Below are 20,849 nucleotides of genomic sequence, written 5' to 3' on the forward strand. Positions count from 1 at the left end.
TATTGATGGTATTTATTTTTTTCACTTCTATGATATTTATTGATTTATTTATTTATTTATATATTTGATCACTGGTTGTTTCACTATTGATTGCGCAGCATTTTTTGATATATTGACATTTGACATTTCCTCTTTTTCCCCAGTGAACTGTTCCTGACACCTATTAACTTTAAGCAGAATACATCATCCACCCCAACCCATCATGGTCTGATTACAGCAAACAGATTTCATACTTTACTGATCTGAATGCAGTTAGCTGAGATCTGATCAGGTGGTATAAATTGTTAAAATTTAGAGTGTTTCATTGGTCTTTGAACTATTTTTTAATAAGCAAGACTTGATTTATTGCATTTGACAATTCACCAGTGTTTGGCCAGATCAGGTGGGCATCTAAATTCTGTTTCAATATTCAAACTTGCATTTTCAAGGAACTAAAGATCAACAGTTTTACTGAGCATTAAAAGGAAAAGTACGGTATATCCAGGGCTATGAGAAACTAGGGTGGGTATTTAGAAAATAATGCAAAACTATCAGGACACCAGCAAAGGTGATCCACATTCCAGGACCCACATGCAAACAATGGCAGCCCATAGAGGACACGGGTTGAATGAAAAAAAATTACTTGTTTCCTCCATCCACACATTCAAGGTGAATGGGGGAATTCTCCCTGCTGAGCTATTGTATTCTGATGACAAGGAGGCTTCCACGCCATCAGAAAACACTGATCAGCCCTGCCGGTTATATACTGCAGCCCTAATCGAGTGGGGAAAATCCAACAGAGCGGTTGTACAGAAGTTGATTGGTAGTTCATCTTCTGTACAACCTCTCTCAAAAAATCTGCCTTTCCTCTCCTGAATTGGCGAAATCTTAATCCATGTATGGCCAGCATTATCTGTAGATTGTAAAGGCCCACGATAGCAATGGGGGAAAGGGAAGTGAAAGGGGACAGAGGAGGCAGGAAAAGGGTTAATATAGAAATACATTGTGGAAAAAAACAGAAAATAACTAATACCCTCCATGAGCCCAAAACAAAGGACAAAACAAAATAATTATAGGAAACTGAGGCTAGATGGATTCAGCATTTCATTTCCTTCAGATAATGCCAGATAATGCCAGAGAACCATTCTGAAGGTGATATAAATCAGATTTAGAAACTTTTTCCAGTTTTTTTGTCTTGCATAGATAAGCAAGCTGTCAGCCCTTACCTCTCTCCTCCTTTACCCTACTATTGACATATGCTTGGCTGAGCTGGCCAAACTGAAACTACAAGCTATGAACCAATGCTTGTAGCAGTTGTATTGGATTTGCTCATCTGACCTCCTTCGGAAACCCATACATACATATAAAAGATAAATATGGAGTTCAGTTACACTGGTACCTTTTCAGAGGGTGTGATCAGGTATACTGCTTCCAGGCTTGGGAGTGGTTCCCTCCGCTTGTTAATGTCCTCAACAACTGCAATGAAAAAATGATTATTCGCAACAAGCCGCAATATACACACACACAGTGCCTTTAAAAAGTATTCATACCCCTTGAAAGTTTCCACATTTTGTCATGTTGCATTCAAAAACATAAATGTATTTTATTGAGATTTTATGTGATAGATCAACACAAAGTGGCACATAATTATGAGGTGTAAGGAAAATAATAAATGGTTTTCAAACATTTTTACAAATAAATATCTGAAAAGTGTGGTGTGCATTTGAATTCATCCCCCTTAACTCTGATACCCCTAACTAAAATCCGGATGAACCAATTTCCTTCGGAAGTCACCTAATTAAGTAAATAGAGTCCACCTGTGTGTAATTTAATCTCAGTATAAATACAGCTGTTCTGTGAAGTCCTCAGAGGTTTGTTAGAGAACCTTAGTGAACAAACAGCATCATAAAGACCAAGGAACACACCAGACAGGTCAGGGATAAAGTTGTGGAGAACTTCAAAGCAGGGTTAGGTTATAAAAAATATCCCAAACTTTGAACATCTCATGGATCACTGTTCAATCCATCATCAAAAAATGGAAAGAGAATGGCACAATTGCAAACCTACCAAGACATGGCCGTCTCACTAAATTGACAGGCCGGGCAAGGAGAGCATTAATCAAAGATGCAGCCAAAAGGAGAGAATCTGTCCACTGGACAAGTATTAGTCATGCACTCCACAAATCTGGTCTTTATGGAAGAGTGGCAAGATTTGGTGCACACATATTCATGTGTTTAAATTACCCAGTCAAAGTCCAGACCTAAATCCAACTGAGAATCTGTGGCAAGACTTGAAAATTGCTGTCCATTAAATTTGACAGAGCTTGAGCTATTTTGCAAAGAAGAACGGGCAAACATTTCACTCTCTAGATGTGCAAAGCTGGTAGAGACATCCCCAAAAAGTCTTACAGCTTTGATTGAGAAAGGTGGTTCTACAAAGTATTGACTCAGGGGGGCTGAATACAAATGCATGCCACACTTTTCAGATATTTATTTGTACAAAATTGTAAAACCATTTATGTTTTTTTGTTAAATGCTGCAAATACAGAAAAATAACTGTTAGTCGGCTAGATATCCAGTGTGCTCCTAAATTATGCTGGGCTAAAAAGAAGTATTGTCAGCCTGCCCAAATTGTTTTCTTTAGCAGTACCATCCTTTTCCTTTTCTCCATAGTATGGGGTAGTACAGCAAGGGAGGGAGAACTTGGCAGAGCTGACAACAATGCTTGGGACTTCAGTGCAACAGAGGCACTGTTTTGTCAGTGCTGGCTGACCCCTCTGCCTGCGGGTGCTCGGACTGGGCAAACACATAAAGACAATTTAATGTTCCAAGGCATAGTCCACTTTAAAAAAAAAAAAAGAATAAATCCACCAACATTAAAGAAAGAAAAATTGTGCCTTTATTAATTTGTTGCATTGGAGCCTGCAAAGCATTTCAACTGCAATCAGATTTACAGGTGGAATTTACTGGCTTCCTTCAGCCCTAGGTGTGTACAGAGCAGCAGACTGTCTCCTATGGAGCTGGAGGAAGTGAACAATGGACTATCAGTGCGGTGATTTTATCGCAATTTTCCTCCATTGGGTTCTACAAGTTCCTCTGCCACAGTGGTTGATGGGACAAGTGGCCTTTCCATTCACAGATCCTGTGAATTGATCTGTGAATAAAAGGTACAGTACCAGTTCTTAAAAAGGATATTGGGGAACTGGAGAAAGTGCAGAGAAGGGCAACCAAACTGATAAGAGGCATGGAGGACCTCAGCTATGAGGAAAGATTAGAGGAACTGAATTTATTCTCTCTTCAGAAGAGGAGATTAAGGGGGGATATGATCAACATTTATAAATATTTATTTTATTTCAGGTACTTATATAGCGCTGTCAATTTACGCAGCGCTTTAATATACATAAGGGGTCCATATAGTGAACTTTGGTTTGAGTTGTTCACTTTAAGGTCAACACAGAGGACAAGGGGGCACTCTTTCTGTTTTCTAGAGGAAAACAGATTTAGTCTCCAAATACGGAAAGGTTTCTTCGCCGTAAGAGCTGTGAAAATGTGGAATAGACTCCCTCCAGAGGCGGTTCTGGCCAGCTCAATAGATTGCTTTAAAAAAGGCCTGGATTCTTTCCTAGGTGTACATAATATAAGTGGGTACTAAAATTTTTTTTTTTAGGTAAAGTTGATCCAGGGAATAGCCGATTGCCTCTCAGGGGATCAGGAAGGAATTTTTTTCCCCTGCTGTAGCAAATTGGATCATGCTTTGCTGGGGTTTATTTTCGCCTTCCTCTGGATCAACAGCGGGTATAGGATTGTGTATATGGGATTGTATGGTTGGGTTTTCAATACTGTTTTTTTTTTTTATGGTTGAACCGGATGTACTTGTGTCTTTTTTCAACCTGACTAACTATGTAACTATGAATAGGTGGAGCCACACACAGTCACACTAAATACAAATAAAACATGGTGTTCCGGAGAGGAAAACCCAGTGATTCAAGTAGGTGTGGGGCAGTGGCGGTTTGAGGGTGGAGGGCTGGGAAATGTGACCATGTTTAATGTTATGCCCTAAATATGGGTGTACCATGAAAAATGGTCAGAAATGTTGACTATTTCTATAAGGGTGGGCTAGTGGCAATGACCTTGAGAACCAAATTGGGCCTGCTCCAGTTTCCAAGAACTTATCGCAGAAAAGGCGAATGGTTAGAGGTCAGTAAGTTAGAGGTGACAACAGATTTTCGCATTAACCTGAATTAGAGGTAATACCGATTTTTTTGCAGGTTTATTGGTTTACCCAAGCTATTTGCATCTACAATTTCTCCTTTCCTATTCCTTACTTGTTATCCCTTCAGTCATTATATCCGTCATCTTGCAGCATGATGATAACATGCGTGTGCTCAGCTGGTCCACTACCAGAACCTGCAAAAAAAACACAGAAAAAAAAGGTATGAGGTGGTAAAGAAAGCAATAGAAAAATAGAAAGAGCCCGACGTAATGATTGAAACCGTAAACAATGTTTATGACAGCTAATCCGGCTCATTTTCTAAGCCATTGACCTAGAACAAACATGTAGGTCAGGAGTTCGGACTTCATCCTGACTTTTAATCATCATGTTTGTTCTGGGTCAGTGGCTCAGAAGATATTAAAACCAGAGACAGTCATATAACCAGTACAGAACAGAACAGGTTTCCATTGTGTCCTAAATGGCTCATTCAAGTACAATTCCAACCAAATGTTCAATTCAAATTTTGTATTGTTGTTTGAATGTGGACACCATGGTGGAACACCCCCATCAGAAGTGCCATCAAGGCAAAGTATGATGATATACCTCCTTCCTTATGGCTTGGTTTTTTTATTTCTATTGTAAAAATAAGCAGAATAAAAAAAATACTGTAAACTGATACATATGGTCATCAGGATCATATGGGCTCAATTAATGGTGTGCAGATTTTGAAAACTTAGGAATAGGAATTATTCACATAACAATGTAGAACAGCTCACACTGATATGTCGAAGTAACTATGTACTATAATGTTGGTGGATGGGAGTGGTTTGAAGCAGTGGGAAGATGGATACCGTATGGCCATGTTTGCTGGATAGAAGATGTTTTGGAGAAGGAGGTAAAAAATTTGCAAAAAAAAATAAAAAAGTGGTGGGGGCGGTGGGAATGGGGAATGCAATGGATAATTTGGGGATGCAGAAGGACTAAAGCTGGCCATACACAGTTTATTTTTTTTTTTTTTTTAAAGGTTTTTTATTAAACAAACAAAACACAGTACACCAAAAGAAAAATGGCAGTGCAACATAAAAGAGAGGATACAGAACATACAAAGCATCCTCTCCAATCATCTAACAAAATAAAACCACAGTACAGAGAATACCCAGTAATCGTGGTAAAAGGGGGGGTAACACATTATTATAAGCAAGATATAACGACACATGCGGAGCAAAAGAAGGCACTGTAGACATCGCCTAGGAGGCGTCAGACACCGAGGAGGCAGTAAGATCAGAGTCTACCCAGAAGGACCAGATTTTATTGAATTTCTTCGGACATCCTCTGGCCTCATACGTCAGTTTATACAGAGGCAGAGCCTGATTAACAATAGAGACCCAAAATGGAACGTCAGGGGGTGTGGAAGATTTCCAACGGAGAGCAATAGCTTTCCTAGCATAGAAAAAGAGCAAACGCAGAAATAGTTTCGTGCGAGCCGGAGCATCCTCATCATCCACATATCCTAGGAGACAACGAAGGGGGTTACAGACATTGGACAATTGAGAGATATCAGTTATAAAGGCCGTCACCCCTGACCAAAAGGCACGGACAGGGGGACATTCCCAGAACATGTGAAAGAAGGATCCCACACCATCAGAGCACTTAGAGCAGAGAGGGGAGGATAATGTACCAATTTTATGAAGGAACAGGGGAGTGTAGTAAGCCCTATACAGGAATTTTAATTGTATGACTCTATCCCTGGAGGAAATTACAACCGGGATTTGTTCAGGAAGGACGTCATGCCAAACCTCCTCCGTCAAGTCCGGGACGTTTTCACGCCACTGGGACTCAACCACCGCCAAGCGCTTAGACTTAGAATGCAAAAGCCTACGATAATACGTGGAGACCAGTTTCTCATGTGAAGAGTCAGAGAGGAGATATTCCAAGGGGGATGGCTCCAGCGAGACATCCCGGAGGCCGAACTGCGCAGCCGCCGCATGTCTCAGCTGGAGGTAGCGAAAATGAGCCGTAGATGGTACAGCAAAAGTGGACTGCATGTCCGCAAAGGACCGGAAGGTTCCCCGGACATACAGGTGATCAACAGACTTCACCCCAAGACGGGCCCAAAAAATACCGTCGTCCCGACCGAAAAACTCCCGAAACCGAGGATTGTGCCAAAGGGGGGCATTAGGGGAGTACGACCCCGGAGGGTCGGCCTCACCCAATGCGGTAGCCGCAAAAACCCGTAGAGTGACCGAGATAAGCGCAGTGTTCGGCCTGCCCATAGTAGATCTACGGTGCAGCAAATTTTGCAGAGATTCATAGGACGTGAAAATAGCCGCCTCCAAGGCCGCCGCAGCATGATTGTCCTCGGGATGGAACCACCAATGTGCGTGTGCCAACTGGGAGGCAAAATAATAAAGGCGTAGGTTGGGCGCTGCCAGTCCCCCCGCTAATACAGGTAACTGTAACGCATCTCTGGCCACACGTGCCGGCCGACCCCCCCAGATAAATGAAGTGAAGAGCGAATCGATGACCTGGAAACGACGTTTGGTAACATATATCGGGGAGTGACTCAACACATACAGAAATCGGGGAAGGAACATCATTTTAAAAATATTGATCCTACCCAAAACCGTGAGAGGAAGCTGGGACCAGAGCTGCAAAGAAGATTTAAGTCGGGCAACCAAGGGATCTAAATTATTGGGGAGGAAACGAGACAAGGGAAGTTGAATGTCAACCCCCAAGTATCGAAACCGATCTACCACCTGGAGAGGGCATAATGCGAGAGAAGGGGGCAGAACCTGGGGATCCAGGGGGAACAGAGTAGATTTACTCCAGTTCACCCGGAAACCCGAGAAGTGACCGAAGCGATCAATAATGGACAATAGAGTGGGGAGGGATTGATGTGGATCCGCTAGATATATCAACATATCATCCGCATACAAGGAAACCTTTTCCTCCAAGCCATTGATCACAAAGCCCGCAACAGCCGCACACTGGCGGATCTGCGCAGCCAAAGGCTCAATGGCCAGGGCGAAAAGCAACGGGGACAACGGGCACCCCTGCCTAGTACCCCGAAAGATGGGAAAGGAGTCAGACACGGAATTATTGACCCTGATACGGGCACGAGGGAGATAATATAGAAGTTGTACCCATTTTATGAACCCCGGTCCGAATCCAAATTTCGCCAATACCTCCAAGAGATAAGGCCACTCCACTGAATCAAAAGCCTTGTGAGTGTCCAGGGCCACCACAACCCTGGCCCCCACAGAATCATGAGTCGTCTGAAGGTTGGTAAAAAGTCTACGCAAGTTGATCGAGGTAGACCGGCCAGGAATAAACCCCGACTGGTCCGCCCCGACCAAGTCCGTGACAACCGTATTCAGCCTCCTCGCGAGGACCTTGGCCAAAATCTTCACATCTGTATTAATAAGTGAGATCGGACGGTACGATTCACAGAGAAGAGGGTCCTTGCGCGGCTTCGGGATGAGTACTATAAGGGCTTCCGTCATGGAGGGTGGCAGACGTCCCTCCTTCAGAGCACAAGTAAACACTTTCAACAAATGGGGGACCAGCAATTCCCTATAGTGAAGATACCATTCAATGGGGAAACCATCCAAGCCAGGTGTCTTATTATGTGCAAACGTAGTTATGGCCTTGTCAATCTCCTCTGTGGTCAAAGGGGAGTCTAAGAAGCGAGATTGGTCGACCGACAATGCGGGCAATTCAATATCATATAAAAAATCATCAAGTTCGATAATAGTGTAATGGGCCTGGGTGCGGTATAAAGAGGAATAAAATTCAACAAAACTATGAAGAATATCAGGAGTTTGTTCTACAATGACACCGGCCTGGTTGGTGACCCGGGGAATGATACAAGGTTGAAAATCCGGCCTAGCCAAGTAGGCCAACAAGCGACTGTTTTTGTCCCCCAGTTCAAAAATTCTTTGATTCTGATATAACAGTTTTTTCTGGGTGCGCTCAATAAGGACGAGATCCAAATCACGGGCTCTGGCCCGCCAAGCGGCGTGATTCTGAGGGGAGGGGTCGTCAGAGTATTGCCGTTCAGCCGTATGCAATGCCCGTTCGGCGTCAACCAACTTGGTCTGACGCGCCTTCCGAGCATGGCCTATGGCAGACGAGAAGGTGCCCCGCATAGTGGCCTTGAAGGCGTCCCAGGTCAGCAGTGCCGACCCCTCCCGTCCATTGAGCGCCCAGAAAGAATTCAATTCCGTGAGCCCCTGATCAGTCACCGCAGGGTCCGCCAGCCACAGAGGGCTTAGTCGCCACAATTTATAATTAGGTGGGGACCCCAAAGCAAGGTCCACCAGCAAAGGGGAGTGGTCAGATACCGCCCGAGGGAGGTACCTGATCCCCGAGAGCGGACCCAGCAGTTCCCGAGAGAGCAAACAGAGGTCAATCCTAGATAGAGTGTGGTGTGAGCTCGAATATCAAGAAAACTCAGTAATCCCCCCATGTTTCCACCTCCAGGCGTCCGTGAGGTCCAATTTGTCTAAGTAGGAGCGCAGGGGGGTATGTTGGGAAGAAGCAGCCCCAGAGCGGTCCAAAGCATTGTCGAGGACCGTGTTAAAGTCACCCGCCATAATAAGAGGGCCCTCCGCCATTTCCAAAACCAAACCCAAAACACGGTCAAAGAATGACTTAGTAAACGGCGGGGGGACATAAACATTCACCAGGGTATAAGGTTTGCCTAAATATTCAATAACAAGGATAACAAAGCACCCCGAGGGGTCCGTCTTTAAATGTTTAATAGTGACTGGAGCGGATTTGGCAATCAAAATGGACGTGCCTCGGGCATAGGAAGAGTATGTAGAGTGTAGCGCATACGCCACGTGTGCCCGCTTAAGGGCCATAACCCTGGACCCCTGGAGGTGTGTCTCCTGTAACAAAACAACGTGAGGACTATGGCGTTTTAAATAGTCAAACATCAGAGACCGTTTCACTTTAGAATTTAGCCCCCTGACGTTCCATGAGATTATACGTAGAGTAGACATAGGAATATACCAACAATCAGCGTTAGCGCCCCGTAGGTCAGCCCAAAAACAGGCAAACCCCGAAGGGCCAAGGCACAACCAGCATCTGAGAGGAGCCCAGAAAAAGGAGTACACATAAGACATAAAAAAAGTGACCACAGTAACATAGTAAACAAAATCAACTGCATCGCATAAGGAGAGAGCATGACCCCAGAAACAAAAAAAGGAAAAACTGTACCGACCCTGTGGATCAAAATGGTGCAAACAAACAAACCAAAAAGAAAAAACCCGCCTAGACCCGCAGGTTGCGGATGGCAATGGTAACAAACACCCCCTCCCCCCACCCTAGCCCACCCGGCCCTCAAACCCCAACAATTGAGAGCTTTGTAGCCCATAACAACAAAAGGAAGTCAAATGCAGGGAAACGTGGATCTGCTCGTCCTGTAGTAGACAAACGAGAAAAAACAATAAAAAGGAAAGAGATGAGGGGGGAGCCCCCCCACCCCAAAAATGCCCATCAGAAAAAACAGAAAAATAGGAACCCCGACCCCCAGAAAAAGGGAATAGCCATCTGTCCCAAAAAATCAATCAGGCGAGAGAGGGTCCATGAGGAGCACCAGGACGAGCCCAGAGCCCAACCATACTATCAGCAGACAAACAGTCTTTCATCTAGGAGGAGACCGCCGGTCCTGGCGGCCAGGAGAGCCACGGCCCAAGGAGTCCACCCAGTGCGCAGCCTCCCGAGGATCCTGGAAAAAATGAGCCTTGCCTTGAGAGATGATCCGGAGACGGGCAGGATAAAGCATACTATATGGTAACTGGAGATCACGCAGCCGCCTCTTAACTGCCATAAAGGAGGCCCGCTGCTTTTGGGTGGCTGCAGAGAAGTCAGGAAAGATGGAGATAGCATTATTATTGTAGGAGACACGGCCCTTCTCCCTGGAGGCCCGTAGCACAGCCTCCCTGTCCCGGAAATGCAGAAGTTTAATGAGAAGAGGACGAGGTGGCGCCCCCGGTGGCAGGGGGCGCAGCGGCACCCTGTGCGCCCGTTCAATGGCGAATAATGGAGAAAAAACATTCTTCCCAAAGGTGTCAAGGAGCCACTTTTCCATAAATGATTCGGGGGTCTTTCCCTCCGCCCCCTCAGGGAATCCCAGAAAGCGGAGGTTATTACGTCGGAGGCGATCCTCCATGTCAGTGATCTTATCAATGGTGGCCGTGTGACCCCTCTGTAAATCAGACACAGTGGCCTGCAAGGGGCGGTGGGCATCCTCCAGGTCGCCAATACGTTGCTCCGCGTTGCCCACCCTATGGCGGAGATTATGGACATCCTGCTTCAAGAATGACATCTCCATCCTCACAGACTCAATTTGAGTAGTGAGAGAGGCCTGACAATGGCGGATGGCATCCATGATGGCAGCAAGGGATGGCTCAGGCCTATCCACCCCCACCCCTGCCTCAGCAGTGGGGTCTACGGGGGATGAAAGAAGAAGGTCACTCACAGTCTCATGCCGGTGCAGGGAGGAAGAGTCGTCAGGCTCCGAACCACCTCCGTGGGAGAGAGAGGCGGATGACTGCAAGGATCGTGCAGCAGCAGCTGGCTGGCTCGAGCTCCGTGGCGGGCCGGCGCCATCTTGGGACCGCTCGAGGAGGGAGGCCGACGGCCGGGATCCAGGCGCCTCCGGACCAGGGGGACCGATCTTCACCATCTCCGCTGATGCACCGAGGGATCAGGAGTACACGGGCGTCGGAATCAGGTGAGTAGCGGCTCGGGGTTCCACAGGATCACTGAAGGATCAGGGCAAGCAGGAGAGAGCTCCGGGACCGCGCTGCTCTCACATCAGTAGCCGGCCACGCCCCCCATACACAGTTTATTTTACTTCATTCAGCTAGAAATTAAATTTGTGAAGTTAAGTGAATGGGGGAATCTCCCCGGCAGGACATGCTCTCTTTATTATATAAAGTGCCAATACACAGTGCAAAAAGGTATGTGATATAACAAATAATCACACCAAATAGTTATACATAATCATAAAGTGCAACCTGCAAACCATGTGCAAAAAATTGCTGTGAAATATACTGTATATATGAGATGCACCTAGTCAGGGTATCACAATAATGAAATAATTCAACGTGATAGTCCAATAAATATATAAATAGTGCTATCAGCAAGTGCCCATACGTCTTTGATAACGCCCAAAGGGGAGGGCGAAACGCGTCAACGCAATTTCCGGCTTACAGCTATCGTTACGTCACTTCCGGTGCGGTGGAATGCACCCGGGACCAAGGACTCGTCCCGAGCGCACACTGCTTCCAGGAATTTTTACCACACCGGCTCCTTATCCATTACAAGCCTGAGTTTATTCTACAAAATGTGAGTGTTACTCTATGTGAAACTTAATAAAAGCATTATTACGAAGTTACACTATTGTGAGTTTTTCCCTTTAAATATGCATACCGGGCCACTATATCCATTGAGAGCTACAGACATCAGCCTTCCAAGGATTTTCCATCAGGTTCCTTACTAGGACACAAGCTCCTTTTGACCCTCTTGGCTATATAGCTCAGAGGTCATCTGAATCCGGTAAGTTAAACATTCAAAGGGGGAGGATTGGCACATCCCACTGCACTGGATTGCTGGCATGATTTTGCACTTTTCTCCTGGCACTTGAGCACTTTTGGATTTCTTTGGACACTTGCTGATAGCACTATTTATATATTTATTGGACTATCACGTTGAATTATTTCATTATCGTGATACCCTGACTAGGGGCATCTCATATATATATTTCACAGCAATTTTTTGCACATGGTTTGCACGTTGCACTTTATGATTATGTATAACTATTTGGTGTGATTATTTGTTATATCACATACCTTTTTGCGCTGTGTATTTGCACTTTATATTGAGGAATTTGGGTTTACCTAATTTTTGAGCAGCAGCATTTAGGTTAAACATTTATTTATCCATAGCGCGGTACACTTTTGTTTATATATCTCTTTATTATATGCTATACCTTAAAAATCCTGTTTATTGGAATTTTTTTTCCTATAAATTCTGTTTATTGGTACAAGGTCACAAAAGACGAAAAAATAAACCAAATAACACAAAACTGCAGTCAAGTGGCCTTCTCAGGGGCTTCATATTATTGTAATCCCATGAGAAATTAATAGCAAACAAGGGTAACACTTAGAGCCTGTTCACACTGCCGCAACCTCTAAGTCGCCTCATAAGGGGCGACTTGTTAGCGTGACTTTCAGCGTGACTTCAGAGCGACTTTGCGCGTTTTCAGCGCGACTTGTATGATAGACGACTTTGTACGACTTTGTATTTGGCCAATCAGAATATGATGGTTCTGGGTCATGCTCAATCACACAAAAAAAAGTTCTTAAAAATTGTCGTATTTGATAGAGAGCCAATTATTGAAAAAATTATTGAAAAAAAAAAAAATGACATTTTTGGATTTAGTGTCTGGGGGGTCTAAAAAGTGTACCTGTGAAGTTTCATCTCTGTAGCATGTCCAGAACCAGAAAAATAGATAATTTTTCTTAGAATTTTTAGAAGCACAGGCATAGGGCTCCTCTCCACCTGGGCGTTTTTGTTGCAGGCATTTATCGGGCATTTTTGGAGGCAGGCATGACTTTTTTTGGATTTAGTGTCTGGTGGGTCTAAAAAGTGTACCTGTGAAGTTTCATCTCTGTAGCATGTCCAGGACCAGAAAAAAAAGATAATCTTTCTTAGAATTTTTAGTAGCACAGGGATATGGCTCCGCTACACCTGGGCGTTTTTGTTGCAGGCATTTTTTGGGCGTCTTTGGAGGCATGCCCAAAACGCCCAGGTGGAGAGGAGCCCTATGCCTGTGCTACTAAAAATTCTAAGAAAAATTATATTTTTTTCTGGTTCTGGACATGCTACAGAGATGAAACTTCACAGGTACAATTTTTAGACCCCCCAGACACTAAATCCAAAAAAAGTCATGCCTGCCTCCAAAAATGCCCGATAAATGCCTGCAACAAAAACGCCCAGGTGGAGAGGTGCCCTATGCCTGTGCTACTAAAAATTCTAAGAAAAATTATCTTTTTTTCTGGTTCAGGACCATTTTAATGGAAAGTCGGATCACAAGTCGCTTCAAATAAGATAAGGAGACGACTCCCATTGAAGTCTATGGGACAAGTCGGATACAAGTCGCCTCAAAGTAGTACAGGACCCTTTTCAGAAGTCAGAGCGACTTCAGTAGTGCCAATTAAGATGGCACTCATTGATTAACATTGGTTTTGTTATGTCAAGCGACTTGGGGCGACTGGAGGGCACACAAGTCGCCTCACAAGTCGCGGCAGTGTGAATGGACTCTTAGGCAGGCCATACATAGTTACATAGTTACATAATCAGTCAGGTTGAAAAAAGACACAAGTCCATCCGGTTCAACCAAAAAAAAAAAAACAGTATTGAAAACCCAACCATACAACCTGTTGATCCAGAGGAAGGCGAAATTAAACCCCAGCAAAGCATACACAGAGTAAATTTCTTTCCTGCAAGCACAGACAGTGTTGAAAAAGGAATCAGCAACTGTCTTCTCCTGGCAGTGACGGTTCCCCCCCCCCCCCCCCCCACCTGGGAGAAGACAGTGATTACCGCTAGTGGGTATCTGGAAAGTAATCTGTCAGGCTGGTTGTACCCAAGTTGATCGATTGATTAACTTGGTACATTCACCCTGCCCACTAAAAGATTGAATCGAGAATCAAACTGTGTATGGCCGGCCTTAAGACATATAGGTGTGGCCCGCACTGTCAATAAACAGGAAGGCAAAAGATCTGTACCCCAAACAGATGGGTGGCCCCAGATAGTGAAAGTGTCCACGTAGAGAACTGGTATCCCCTACAAGGAGCATCTGCACACCTCAAACATTGTCCATTGCAGAGGCCGTGGTGAGTTCTGCTAACAACTTTGAGCAAACCCTTTCATTATTCCTCGGGCAGCCCCGGTTGTTGTAAGTATCCTTATATGTATAACAGTAAGCTAGCATTTACTAATTGCTTCCAGAAGGAAAGGTATAGGGGAGCAGGTTTCTTTCAGGTCATGGTGATGGACTTCCTGGTGTAGAAGAGAAGACCAATCATAGATCATTTTGCTACCGTGGGTATCAAATTGTCTACTAGGCCCACAAGCAAATACTCATAGATGACATCAGAGAGGTATGTGAAACTCCATTATTTACACCCATCACTAACTCCCAATAGCTGGTGATTGCAGGACATGTCCAGAAAATATAGGAGAAATCTCCAGGAGAATGGCAGCACCTCCAACACCCCTGGGAGTGTCCATTTTTAGAAGTCAATAGGGAGTAAAGTAGGCCCTATGGGCTACTCTGAACAAGGGTTCAGAAAAGGAGATCCCACATGCCCTCCTAGTCTTCATGATCTAATTCTAGGATGTTCCACAACTACTGGTGCCAAAGCCCAGACAAATCAGGTAGGGACACTGAGATGAGGTGAGCATAGAGATGGGAGGTAGGTATCTCAGAGCAATTCATCCTAAGTAGATCAGACTGCTGCACCATCAGGGATGCATGAAGAAATAGACTGTAAAGCATGGGACAACTGCACGTATCTAAAAAAGTGAGAGGTAGGACATTGTCGTCTAAAAAGGGCTGGGCTAAAGGTCACAGAGGTTGGTTCACTACTACATGTGAAATGACTTTAATCTTGTATTTAGCCCAGGCTCCAGGTTCAGGCAAAATGTGAAAGTGGGGTAGAGTGGGATTAAGCCATAGTGGGGCATTTGGAAATACAGCAAACTTTGGAAAACCCTTGCACACCAAGCCCACCTTCCAGACCCTAAGTGTGGAAAACATGGAAGGAATCAAGGAGTGGGGGCTCTGGGGCCTCTAATTAGGAGAAACTGTTGGACTTCTAAGGAATGCACCACTGCATCCTCCAGTACTGTAGAGGTGTTGGACATATCTGGGTATAGCCACAAAGAGGCTGTAACCAATTGGAAAGCAAGAAAATATTTCTGGCAGTCTGAAGGGGCCAAACACCCTTAGAAAGTAGGATGCATTTAGGCCTGGTTCCAAGTATAGAGGGTGCAGGAATCGCACCTGTTCCCTGTTCTTCCAGAAGCGCATTTGTGAGATCAGGCACTGATGTAGACAAGAAGGCTTGGCTCAGGGTCTCCCCTCTAAATCATGCCAAAGGTGTTCTATCGGGTTGAGTTCAGGACTCTGTGTAGGCCAGTCAAGTTCCTTCACCATAAACTCACTCATCCATATCTTTATGGACTTTGTTTGTGCACTGGTGCACAGTCATGTTGGAACAGGAAGGGTCCATCCCCAAACTGTTCCCACAAAGTTGAGAGAATTAAATTGTCCAAAATGTCTTGGTATGCTGACAGCTTAAGAGTTCCCTTCACTGGAACTAAGAGGCCAAGCCTAACCCCTGAAAAACAAACCCACACCAAAATCCCCCCTCCACCAAATGATTTGAACCAGTGCACAAAGAAAGGTTCATAAAGACATGGATGAGTATGTTTGGGGTGAAGGAACTCGACTGGCCTGCACCTCAAACCTGAAAGAATACCTTTCGGATGAATTAGAGCAGAGACTGTGAGCCAGGCCTTCTCGTCTACATCAGTGGCTTACCTCACAAATGTGTTTCTGGAAGAATGGTCAAACATTCCCAAAGACACACTCCTAAACCTTGTGGACAGCCTTCCCAGAAGAGTTGAAGCTGTTATAGCTGCAAAGGGTGGAACAACTCAATATTGAACCCCACAGACCAAGACTGGGATGCCATTAAAGTTCATGTGCATGTAAAGGCAGGCGTCCCAATACTTTTGGTAATATAGTGTAGCACTGATGCCACAAAGTTAACACCACAACAGCATATTTGCCATGAGGATCAGTATGTACAGCCTCTATCACACAAGGGAGAGATTTGCTGATCAGCACAGAAACCCCTCTAGAGAATGTAGAATAGGGGGCGTGAAAGGCCTTTTGAACTCAGGATTTTTTTAACCACTTTAACCCTGGAATATTTGGCTGCTCAAAGCACAGGCCCTATTTTGCGATTCGGCACTGCGTGAATTTAACGGACAATTGCGCGGTCGTGAGAAGCTGTACCCAAACGAAATTTATGTCCTTTTTTTTCTTACAAATAGAGCTTTCTTTTTGTGGTATTTGATCACCTGTGCGATTTTTATTTTTTGCGCTATAAACAAAAAAATAGCGACAATTTTGAAAAAATAATAATATTTTTCACATTTTTTTTATATGAAATTCTCAAAAAAAAAAAATGTAAAAATCAAATTGTTTTAACATTTTAGGCCAATTTGTTTTCTGCTACATATTTTCGGTAAACAAAATCGCAATAAGCGTATTTTGATTGGTTTGCTCAAAAGTTATTGCGTTTACTAACTATGGGAAAGATTTATGTCATTTTTATTTTTTTATTTTTTTAACTAGTAATGGTGGCGATCTGCGATTTATTTTTTTGTGGGACTGCGACATTGCGGCGGACAGATCGGACCCCTAACTGACATTTTTGACACTTTTGGGGGTACCAGTGACATTACTACAGTAATCAGTGCTATAAATATGCACTGTTACTGTCAAAATGACACTGGCAGGGAAGGGGTTAACTTTATTGGTGCTCAAGGGGTTAAGTGTGACCCTAGGGGCGTGGTTCTAACTATCAGGGGGCGTGGCTTGTTAGATCATCACAGAGACATATGATCCTACATAGCAGGATTGCATAGCCTCTGTGATGATCTAAGGGAAAATGACAGACGGCTGTGTTTACATCAGCCTTCTGTCTTTCTCCCTCTGCTGCGGGAGATCGTGAGTGACCGGTGGCCATCGAAGCCAACGGTAACCCGCGGTAGCTTCCCAGGGAGTGAGCGGGAGATGGAGCGCGCCGGCGGCGGTGCGTGCTCGCCCCCTACAGGCGGCTGAGCGAGCGACGTACGGATATGTCGCTTTGCCCAGCAGCGGCAGAGTGCCGTAGTATATGCACGGTGCGCGGGGGTAAAGTGGTTAAGCACCATAAGTTTGCTGCCCAAATGATGTGTCTTTTGCATGCCTGTTTAAATCTGAAGTTAGGGTCCTGGACATTCCAGGAAAGAATTTATTATTTCTTTTTTTTATTTAAATTGTATTTATTTTCTCAGCACAAAGAAGAATCACATACATAAAAATCAAATACAAATCATGAATAACCCCCAAGAACATTTCTATTACCCCTCCTTCCTCCCTCCCACTCTCCCGTCCTCCCTTTTATTCCTGTGCCTCTCTCTTCTGTTCTTTCTCCCCACCTCCCTATATCCCTCTCCTTCTCTCTCTTTATCTCTTATTCTATACATATTTCTACGTATTTACTTGTTTTCTTCAAATCCATCCACTTTTCCCAAATTCGTATACATTTTCCATCTTATCCTCTTCCCTACTGCATAGATACTCCATGTTGTATATATGATCCACTCTTTTAAACCATTCCTTTACTGAGGATCTATCTGGGTCAAACCATCTCTTTGGAAACAACTGTGCTGCTCCCATATTGTTTTATCGTTTTTATTGTTACTATGAAATAAGCAGCACCATGGATCATCTGGTATTTCTATACCTGTATTTCTGTAATGCATTGTCCTACATCTTGCCAGTACTCCCGGATTTTAGGACAATCCTACCTTAAGTGGGTCATTGTCTATTTCTCATGACAGCCTCTCCAACACTGTGATGATTCATCTGGTTGGTATTTTTGTGCTCTCTCTGGTGTTACCATCTTGACATACATTTATAATTCGTTTCAATTGTATTTATGTTAACCGCCATGCTATGTGTTGCTCTTAGTATTTTACTTATTTGTCTTTCTTCTAAACGTGTTTCCAGCAACCTTTCCCATTTTTTAATGAATGGGGGTAATTTCGGCTCTGTCAACTCTGTAAATATTTTGTAGATCTGGCCAATAGAGTGCTTTGCACCCATCTGTGTATTACAAAGCCGTTCAGCAGGGGCGTAACTACAGGGGTTGCAATCGCAACCGGCCCCATGCTCCAGGGGGCCTGTGCAGCTCCCCTGTACACATGGATAGGAGGGGCGGCGGGGGCAGCATGTAGAGAAATCACTGTCCTCCTTTTTCCTCCTGTAGCTGCAGGAGGAAAATGGAGGAGATTGGTTCCTTTGTATGCTGCCCCCACCGCTCCTCCTATCCAGTTCATTTGTGCTCTGCTGTCTCTGGGCCCCTGTGTGCTCCCCTGCCCCCCCCCTTACTGTGCTGCCTCCCCCAATGTGCTCCCTCCCCTCTCCTCCCAGGTGCTGTAGGGGATGTGTCACAATAGAGAAGGAAGGGATCGGTAAATATGTAATTTACCAGCTCCTTCCTTTTCTGAATGGACAGAGTCATAGTCAGTGACATTGTAAAAAAAAATAAAATAAAATGATAAAAAATAATACAATTAAAACCAAAAAAATAAAAACTACTGACACCAGTGGGTGAACTTCCAGGATCACAAAGGTCACACTTGCGACTGGGCCCTGGCATTCCACCACCATGGGGCCCCAAGATGGCAGGAAGGGGGCCCACTGCAGAACTTGTGAAAGGGTCCCACTGCGGGACCGTAATAAAGGGCCCCGCAACGAGAGTAAAGGGCCCCAGGATCAGTGGGAAGAGCCCCAAGTTTGAAGAGAAGGGCCCTTCCTGGTTTCTTGCACCGGGGCCCTGAAGGTTCTAGTTACGCCTTTGCCGTTCAGATTGGGTTTAAATCTTCTTCTGCCTGAATTGGCTGTGGCAGGGTTGATAAAAAATGCTTTAGCTGTAAGTACATAAATTCATTCAATATCATCTGATCTCCCTTGTGTTTTAGTTCTTGATATTGCCAACTCTTTCCTTTTTTTTATTATATCTTTCAACTGTGTGTTCTTTATCTATTCCCCAAATTGTGCTCCATTACTTGGTGGAAAAAAATGTGTGCCTGTTAGTGAAATAGGTGGTGAACTATATTCCCATTTTGCTTGTCTGTAAACTTTGTCCCATATCTTAAATACATTTTTAGTCAATTCATGTGTTTCTGCATCTAGTGTTCTAAACCTCTTTGGGATCCATATATTGTTCAATAATGCCTTACTAAGTGTATTTTCTATCTTTACCCACCTTTTTCCACTTTTAATCTCAGTCCATCCTACCATTCATGCTAACAATACTGCTTCACAATATCTTTTGAAATCTGGTGTAGCTAAACCCCCGTGCAGTTTGCCGTTACTTAATACTGAATATTGGATTCCCCGGTTTCTTATTTTGAAAATTAACCAAACGAACCTTGAAATTACTGATTATATTGTTCTAAAGTATGTCTGTGGAATTGTTATTGGCAGAATCTGGAATTGTCTGGATATTGTGAATTGTGTTATTGTGAATCTGGATTTTATACAGAATTTTCGGTAATATTACCATCTTTACCTATTTATTCGTCCGATCCAGGAGATGGGTCTGCTAGATATTTTTTTAAGTTCTATTTTTATCTTGTTTAATAGTGGAATAAAGTTTACTTGGTATAGTTTCCCCAGTGATGGGGTTACATTTATCCCAGATATTTTATATCTGCTTTCCCTCATGTAAAAGGAAATTCATTCCATAGGGCTTGATCTTCTTCTTTACTCCGACTTATATTTAGAATTTCTGATTTTACTGGGTTTATCTTTACGTTAGACAGTTCTCCGTATAGTCTTAATTCTCTTATTAAGTTTGGTAATGTTATTCTGGGATTAGTTACGTAAACAGAACATCATCAGCATATGCTGCAGTTTTATGTTCATCATCTCCAATCCTTACCCCTCCTATGTCTGTACAGCTCCTTATAGTTGCAAGTAGTGGTTCCAGAGACAACACAAACAGGAGGGGCAAGAGTGGACATCCCTGTCTCATTTCGTTGAACATTTCAAAGGGTGGTGATAGGCTCCCATTGACTTTGACAGACACTGTAGGGTGATTATGAAGTGCTTTTATCCATCTTATCCTAGGGCGCATCCCTAAGTCCTCAACTGTATCATCATAAATCTTCAGTCTACCCAGTCAAATGCTTTTTCGGCATCTATTGACAGGAATAGACCCGGTGATTTCCCAGTTTTCAATTTGTGTAATAGGAGTAGCGTTCTTATCCCATTATCTTTCCCTTCCCTTGCTGGGATGAATCCTGTCTGGACTGTTTGGACCCATTCTGGCATCAGCTCCTTTAATCTATTAGCTAGAATCTTTGCATATAACTTTGTATCCACGTTCAAAAGAGTAATTGGCCTATAGCTGGAGCACAGAGTTGCATATTTCCCTTCTTTGGACATAACTGTAATATAAGCCTGCAATGATTCTTTCCTCATTTCTTTACCTTCCCCCAACCTATTGATTTAGCTGCAGAGTTTTGGAAGCAGTTGCTCTTTGAACTTTTTATAATATTGGATTGTTAACCCATCGGGTCCTGGGCTCTTCCCTACTGCTGTATTATTTAATGCTATATTAATTTCTTTATATGTAATTGGGTCTTCTAAAACTTGTGCTCTTTCTTTTGTTATCTTAGGAGGATTTGCTTTCTTTAAATATTTTTTGTATTTTTTGCTTGCTTATAAACTCACTTTCTTGAGTCCATTCTTGCCTTACAGCATATAAGGCACTATAATAGTGTAAGGTTCT

The 20,849-nt window shown here is 43.8% G+C and overlaps 1 protein-coding gene across 2 annotated transcripts in view; it reads right to left on the reverse strand.

Moving 5' to 3' along the window:
* The window catches only part of LOC309560308 (syntaxin-binding protein 1), a 101,795-nt gene that overhangs the window by 51,607 nt on the left and 29,339 nt on the right, over positions 1 to 20,849 (reverse strand). For both annotated transcript variants that reach the window (XM_082263924.1, XM_082263923.1), the window contains exons 3-4: positions 4,304 to 4,385; positions 1,379 to 1,455 (exon numbers count right to left, since the gene is read on the reverse strand). In XM_082263924.1, the coding sequence (XP_082120050.1) occupies positions 1,379 to 1,455; positions 4,304 to 4,385 (159 nt within the window). The remainder of the gene's footprint in view (positions 1 to 1,378; positions 1,456 to 4,303; positions 4,386 to 20,849) is intronic.

The sequence above is a fragment of the Pelophylax lessonae genome (genome assembly GCF_965119305.1).
Source record: "Pelophylax lessonae genome assembly, chromosome: 7".
Classification (NCBI taxonomy): Eukaryota; Metazoa; Chordata; class Amphibia; order Anura; family Ranidae; genus Pelophylax; species Pelophylax lessonae.